The 8383-nt window shown below is 43.5% G+C and overlaps 1 protein-coding gene across 1 annotated transcript in view; it reads left to right on the top strand.

Annotated features, from left to right (window-relative positions):
* prr7 (proline rich 7 (synaptic)) overlaps positions 1–8383 on the top strand; it is a 33290-nt gene that overhangs the window by 11869 nt on the left and 13038 nt on the right. Inside the window, exon 2 of the mRNA XM_032534629.1 lies at positions 6397–8359. Within this exon, the coding sequence (XP_032390520.1) occupies positions 7999–8359 (361 nt within the window). The 5' untranslated portion in view covers positions 6397–7998. The remainder of the gene's footprint in view (positions 1–6396; positions 8360–8383) is intronic.

Below are 8383 nucleotides of genomic sequence, written 5' to 3'. Positions count from 1 at the left end.
AATAAAAACATGACGTGTTTTGGAGGAAAATCCACTTCTGAGCTGAAAATGTCCCCGGATTTTGTCTGAAGAATCTGGTCCCCTTAAGCTAAAGGTCTCCTTTAATTTTAGTTTTAGTCAATAACAACAACAACAACAACAAAAGGCACCTGACCAAGCGTCCATATTTTGAGAGATGGGAGTGAGAATGTGTTGCTAACACACAATAGTGAACATGATACCTGCTGTTTCTCCCCAATGTGAGTTGAGCATGCTCAGATTTAAACTGTTTACGGCATAACGTGTCATACTGATATTTGTGAAATCCATGAAACAAACTTTTCTCATTACAAACAATAACAGAAGATGGGAATCCTTTCAAAAACGTTGTAGCTATCAATGGCTGTTTGGATGCTAACGTTAGCTCAAAGTACCATTCACCTGACAGCCTTTGTTGTGTTTGATGCTAGCTTGTAGCTAAGCTAGCAGTGATTTAACTTGGTTAAATAGGTCCATTTTTACTGTGTTGACATTACAGAAGTCTCGTTAGCGTCTGGTATGCTACTTGTCGCAAAGTGACGCATGCGCGACTCAAATCTGCACTTGACTCACATTGGGGGAGACACCTGCTAAACATCAGCATGTTAGCATTGCCATTGTTAGCTGAAATTAGCATTTTTAATCAAAGCAATGCTCACAGAACCTTATCAGTTGACTCTTAGTTTTGTGACTAAAGAATAAAAAAAAAAAAAAAAAAAAAAAAAAGGCTGGTCAAACTTAACAGAAATGAGGAGAGACACTGCAACCGGCCACACATTGGGCTGTCCGACCCAAAAACTACCAAACAAGGAAACACTAAACCACCGGCTGGGACACATCTTCTCAAAACTGGGTATGGCCACAACGAGAAGCAACACATCAGTCTGCTGAGACTGGGCTGCCTTCTTTATGTAGACCTCCACAATCAGGCCAGATTAGGAACACCTGTGGGAGAAGACAAGGCGATTAGAAGAGCTGCTACACAGGACCAGCAGAAAGTGGTAATGTAGGCTGAACTTAAAGTGCCTGACATATTCTGCTCATTTTCAGCTTCATATTTGTATTTAGAGGTTGTACCAGAATAGGTTTACATGGTTCAACTTTGTACTGCACATTGCTGCAGCTTCTGTTTTCTCTCTGGAGGTAAAACAGAGAGCTCAACACACAGAGTGAGGCATCACACGTCCGTTGCACTTTGGAGAATATAGAATCAAGCAGCGCGCTACTAGCTAGCTAGGTTAGGTAGGTAAACAAAACATGTTGATGGAATCATCCACACACCAAAAACAGCCTCAATGTCACTACCGTTGGATCTGCGAGATCTCGCGATTAAAACTCGAAATCTTGCAAAATGAAACTCGATATCTTGCAGAACAAAGTCAAGATCTCGCAAAAGTGTTTGTCCCCTGTGCATGTTTTTTAGTTATTTAATTATTTATTTTTTCCCCCCCCTCCATGTCACTTCCGGGGCTCCATAGGATACGGACCTGCACGCAAGTAAAAACACTTTTTAAATATCGCTTCTGAAAAGTAAAACTTTTAGTAGAACAGTTACTGTTTTAAAGAATGAAAGGGCACGAGTAGGTCACTTTTATTAATTTGACGCAATAACGCACATTAATCAACAATTCTGCAAATGCACCAGTGTTAGCCAATCGGCTATTTTTCATCTGTAGACCTACCTAGCTGGGGCGGTCTCTGGGTCAAGTGGAGCGTGCAACTTTTGCTGACCATGGAGGTCGTTTTTTTGGAGATTATAGAATCAAGTAGCGCGCTACTAGCGAGCTAGGTTTGGTAGGTAAACAAAACATGTTGATGGTATCATCCACACACCAAAAACAGCTTCCCATGTCACTACCGTTGGATCTGCGAGATCTCGCGAATACAACTTGATATCTTGCAAAATGAAACTCGAATACCGCTCCTGAAAAGTAGAACTTTTAGTAGAACAGTCACTGTTTTAAAGAATGAAAGGGCACGAGTAGGTCACTTTTATTAATTTGACGCAATAACGCACATTAATCAACAAATTCTGCAAAGCACCAGTGTTAGCCAATTTGCTAATTTTATGTAGTCCTGCCTAGCAGGTAAAGAACTCATTGTTGGGGGGGCCTGTGGGTCCCGGAGCGTGCGCCCCATTGTAGGCTGAGGCCTTTGCAACAGCGCAGGTTCGAATCTCTCTCCCACCTTTGTCATCCACTCACTCTGAAAACAGGGAACAGCCCAAAAAAAAACTAAGGTTCCTTCCTCTTTGAGATTTCCACCCGACACAACACTCCACGTGGATCCGGCGCTCTGAGTGAAATGTGACGACGAGGGCTGCTTTTAAAAACCTCGGAGGAGAGGAAGGGGTGGAGGACTGGAGAGTGTCCTTGAAGCAAAACAAGAGTCCTCATAATCTGGAGATCAACCTGAAAACAGGGTCGCAGGTTTACGTGAGGTCAAGAAGGAAAACTTTCATTTCCGCCCACCTCTCCAACCCCTGACAGCATTGCTGGTCTCAGTAAACCCCAGGGTCCCCCCTAGACATGCGCACACACACACACACACACACACCCTGGTCTCATTAAAGGACAGGGTCCCCCCTAGACATGCACAAACACCAAAACACACACACACACACACACACTGGTCCTCATTAAAGAACAGGGTCCCCCTACACATGCACAAACACACCCTGGTCCTCATTAAAGACCGGGGTCCCCCCTAGACATGCACACACACACCCTGGTCCTCATTAAAGACCGGGGTCCCCCTAGACATGCACACACACACACACACAAGGTCTCATTAAAGAACAGGGTCCCCCCTACACATGCACAACACACCCTGGTCCTCATTTAAGACCAGGGTCCCCCCCCTACACATGCAGCACACACACCACACACCCTGGTCTCATAAAAGACCAGGATCCCCTACACATGCACACAAACACCTCTGCATTAAAGTCCAGGGTCCCCCTAACGATGCACACACACACTCGGTCCTCATTAAGACCAGGGTCCCCCCTACAAACACACACACCTGGTCCTCATTTAAGACCAGGTCCCCCCTACACATGCACACAACACACCTGGTCCTCATTTAAGACCAGGGTCCCCCCCACACATGCACAAACACACCTCGGTCCTCATTTAAGACCGGGTCACCCATACACATGCACAAACACACCCTGGTCCTCATTTAAGACCAGGGTCCCCCCTACACATAAACACACACACACCCTGGTCCTCATTTAAGACCAGGGTCCCCCCTGCACATGCACACACACACACCCTGGTCCTCATTTAAGACCAGGGTCCCCCCTACACATGCACACACACACACTCTGGTCCTCATTTAAGACCAGGGTCCCCTTCCACATGCACACACACAAGGATTTTGGAAGAATCAGCTTTTGAGTTTTATTGTCTTGATTATTATTCATGCAAACTGTGCAGTAAGTAATGTACCGGTTCCAAAAATGTGCCCAAAAGTTTTAGATTTTTTGCCATTTTACAACTTCTCATCTTTTAAATTTAGCGTCTTTGATGATTTTTTAGTGCTAAGCAAAGCAAGCGATCGGCAGAAAATTGATTAATTGTTCAAGGTTTTTCTTTTTAAGCAGACGTTCTCAATATTTGATGGTTTCGGCTTCTTAACTCTTAGAGAACCGTTTCCGTGATCCTTTTTAAATGGATCTTAAATTAAAAAGCATGACAGCTACAGCACCCAAAACCACGCGACACCATTCCTACGACACATGAAACTTTCAAAACGCCATCACACGCTGCTCATAGAAAGAAAAAAAAAACATATCTCAAAAACTTAAACATTTACAGAATTCATATAACTTGGACTGTTATTTTGTTCATGTTTCTACACTGAGAAATATTTAGTTATCAATTCTTTTTGTGTTTATTTAGTAAAATTGAATGAAAAACGTGTCCAATTTTTGAATTTCTTTTAATTTGTGACACATTTTCGATTTCAATAGTTTTATTAATAATGATTGTTTAGTGATTTACATAACCTTTTTAAGCTTAGGTCGTACTGATTTGAGGGTCGTGAAGCATTTGAAGATACTCCCTAGAAATGACATCACAAGAAGCCAAAATACCGACGCAGTTGTTGCAGAGTTCAAAGGGTTAAATGTGAGGATCTTTTTGCTAATGATAAACTTTAACCATTGCCTTCAGCTACAATTTGAGCACTTTGACTCCTTTTTTGTGTGACATTGCTCAGGACTTGTTGGGCCTTCACGTTGTAGCAGTCTCCATGGATAAAATGGGGTTTGTATTATGCGGCTTTGAATGATAAATCATGGAAAACGTCCGCCACAATCAACGTTGTTATATTTTGCCTATTCACATTTTACTGCTGCCCTTCAGTTCTTAACAACTCAGTCCCTTTAAATCACATCAATTATCTTTCAGTCTGTGTTCCGAATGAGAGGAAGAGGAAAAAGACAAAAGGAAGGATATAAATAGTGAGTGGTGTACGTGTGTGGAGGTGGAGGTCTGAGGATATATCATAGAGTGATGATGGAGCAGACAGGCAGGAAGCGTGGGGAGCAAACAAAGGCTCCGTTCCACATCAGCGCTCGCAGATTGAAATATCAGCGGCCGGGCCACCTCACGACAGCCGGCGCTGATGAATCGCTTCTGCTCGACAATTTCAAATGACAAAAGACACGAGAGACACGAGAGACACAAGAGACACGTGTGCAAAGGTGATGTGGAGGAGGAAGAGGAAATTGACACAAAAACTGTGACTCCACTCGTGCTATTAATGTAACTGTAATGCAGGACAAGTGTCCATTTGTCTCAACACAGTTCTCAGATGTGTCTTTTCCACCAAGACTAACCAGGTGCTGGTTCTGGTTCTGGTGCTGGTTCGGTGCTGGTTCTACTCGCCAGTTATCCAAAATGCCTTTTCCACCAAGGCAGTTCTGGTGCTGGTTCGGAGTCAGTGCCAAATATCTAAATCAAATATCTAAATATATAAAAAGCCAAATAGCTTTGGACATGGATGGGAAACCAAAACAACCGTGGTCTGATATGTCTTTTCCACCAAGGCCAACCAGGTGCTGGTTCTGGTTCTGTTGCCAGTTCTGGTGCTGGTTCTATTCGCCAGTTCAAGAACCAGCTGGATCTTCCCCAGCCTGAGAGCCAGCAGACCGGTGGTTTCCTCCACAAATGTTCTGGTGCTGGTTCTGAGTCAGTGCCAAATATCGAACCGGTTCTTTGCTTTTCCACACAAATAAACCTGGTTATGACCAAGAATACGGGTTCCAACTCAGCACCAACTTAGCGCTGGTCTAGAGATAAGAACCGGTTACGTCAGGTGCTGGGGGGGACGGGGTTATCATGACGTTCAAAAACAAAAACTTCTGGCGGCCATTTAAAAAACCCTGGTCAGCTGTTAACCATAGAGAGCTGTTAATGTTAGGATTTCTAAGCAGGTCGACCTTTCTGTTAAAGAGTAAGATCCTTTTTTTAAACATAAAAACATGTAAAATTGTGTTCGCTAAACACACCAGACTCCATGTAAATAAACGGTAATTTTAGCATCATAACACACACTTCATTCAAAGTCGACAGAAACAAAATAAAACGGAAAAGCTGTTTTGTGTCGTCTTTCCACTTGTTCAACCATCACGACTCTAGGTTTGGTTGAAATTAGCACGGTTTACTGATATATACTGTATGTGGAAATATGTTGGCTCTATACATGCTAAAAGTATTGCTTTTTTTAAAGGAAGTCTGGTGGGTTTAGCGTTAGCGACTTAGAGCTGTTTTTAAATGCAAAGGTCTCAAAGAGGTTGTAAAGGTCTCTCTCCAAAGGGATCCTTTCATAATGTTGTCAGACACGTAGAATATTAATCTGAGGCTGTGAGGGCCAAAACAAACACTTTTGTGAAGGTAAATACAAGCTGGACAGTTGCCCTGTTAACTTACATCGTAGCTTGTTTCCACTACAGAAGTGGAATAATAAGTGGAACCAGCAAACAGGTGGTGTTTAGAGACAGTGTTGCTGGGTTATTGCACATAATTGCACCTGACACTGTGAGTAAGAGAGTTACGACTGTTACAGAGTGTGTTGTGGGTAGAGCAGCGTGGAAGAAATAACTGAAGTAGTTCATTAGTTTGAACATAAACAGGGAATAAATGTGCAATGTGTCCTGTTTTTAAGGTTTTGTTTCAGTATCTCTGTCTCTTATCCCGACATCCCTGGGAATATTTTCTATATTCAAAGTGATAGCCACCCTCCATAGTCCTGCCTGAGCAGCTGAGATTTAGAAGCACACGAGTTCTCACCGTGTTGACAATATTGTCTGAATGTGTCCTCTGATAATGGCTGACGATGGTCTCGTCTCCTCCCTGTGTGTCTTTGTAGAGCAGCGTGACACCAAGGAGTCCCGCTGGGATCTGAGAGGGAAGAATTCGGCAACCCAGCGGTGTAGACCGACCCCCGACATCCGGGCCCCCTGCAGCCTTTGAAGGGGACCAGCTTTTTGACTTCACGTGGACAAAAGGAGTCCAACAGGGTTTCACACATCACTTCTTTTTCTCTCCGGCTTTAAAAATCAGATGACGATGCCATCGCAACTTCATTTTTTGTCAGACAATATGGAAAAGTTTTCCACAACCACCGCTGAGAAGGTGGATTACTGAAAGGAGTCTGGTGGAGCTTTTTGGGAAGAATTTAAATGGGTGTTCGCTGCTGTTGAAACACACGTAAAGGCACAGCTGTGATCTTGTGGAATAACAGTGTGTGTCTGTCTGTGTGTGTGTATGTGTGTCTATCCTGCATTCAGACACATTTTCATTTAAATGAGGAGTGCTGCAGAGGAGCTCTGCACAGAAAGAATATTTAAATGCAAAAAGAAAGATATGTATTTTTTTGGATTTCTTGCATTTTTCTGATCCAATTTATAAATTTTGGACCATTCAGTAACTGATAAATATAAAGATTCTGCTTTTCGTGAAGTCAAAATGAATAACCTATATATACATATATTTTAAAAGATTAAAAGATTTTTTGTTGTTGTTGGTTTTAACAATTTGCTGGACAAAAATCATTTTGTACGCCCAGTTTCTGCTGCCACGCCTCAAACGTGGAACATCCTGTGAATTACATCAATTTCTGTCTAAACCAGGTGTTGGTGAGCTAACGAGTCGCTGCCGCCGTGTCCAATTCAATTAACCTCATCTTTAACTTTTGACATTCAGGTACTTTGTGCACTTTCTAGTGAAGTATTTTAATGACATTTCATATAATAAGAATGCTAATGTATGCCATTTCACATTTTATTGAAGATGCTAACGGCCAGTCCTTCATAAACACAGCCAAGACTAACTGCACAACATGACAGTATTCCCGAAGAGGTGCAGATTATAATGAATGACTACCCAGCAACTATCTATGTAACTGTTTTTGAAATTTAAATTATCATAATTTATAACTTCTTCAGGCAATTCTAAGGTTCTTTGACACCTATTTCCTGATAACTTCATCACGAAAGCAAAAGTCTTTTTAATGTTTGTTAATTGTTTGTTTTTTGAAGCGTTGAAACAAACCCGACCCTGAACACAGCTGTTATTTTGGAAGTTTTGGAACCAGATTTCCTTTTTTTTGAAGGGTATTGTGACTTTACTGGACTTAAATGCATCAGTATTCAAGTGAAGGCGAACTCACAGCTCTCTTTGACACTTTTGATCACGTGATTTTATTTTCTTAGTTCCCACCTTGGAATACAGCCCAAAGAATTGCAATTTCAGCATTTTAATCTGCATTTTTATTATTTTTATTCATCACCAAATGTGATTAAAGTGCCAGAATTTGGCTTATTGACCCCAGAGAGACAAGCCACAGGACAACAGAGGACAACAGAACTTTGCGGACATCCCGTCCTGCACACCTGAAAAAAATCACCTCTGCCTGCCTCGGTGGGGGGAGGCGGGGAGGCGGGGACTCTCGGCCCGTCCTGTCAGCGCAATGGTGATGTCGCAGGGCACCTACACCTTCCTGGCGTGTTTTGCCGGCTTCTGGTTGGTGTGGGCCGTCGTCGTCATGCTCTGCTGCTTCTGCAGCTTCCTGCAGCGCAGGCTGAAGCGCCACCACGAGGAGAGGCTGAGGGAGCAATGTCTGCGCACCGTAGAGATGGAGCCACTGGGCTGCCCCCCCACAGGATACCCGCCGCCTCCTCCGCCACCGCCGCCCCCGCTTTCACCCCCACCGCCGTCTCTACAGCTGCCCAGGGAGCCGCCACAGTTCTGCGGTCCCGAAACCCTGTCGCCGCCTCTTCCTCTGCAGGTCCCGCATCCCATGCCACAAGCAAACTGGGTCAGCATACCAGGTAACCTCAATGGATTGTTATTGG

This window comes from Etheostoma spectabile, chromosome 13, assembly GCF_008692095.1.
Source record: "Etheostoma spectabile isolate EspeVRDwgs_2016 chromosome 13, UIUC_Espe_1.0, whole genome shotgun sequence".
NCBI classification, from domain to species: domain Eukaryota; kingdom Metazoa; phylum Chordata; class Actinopteri; order Perciformes; family Percidae; genus Etheostoma; species Etheostoma spectabile.
Note: the sequence above shows the minus strand (reverse complement) of the source record. Positions and strands in the feature narration are given on the sequence as shown.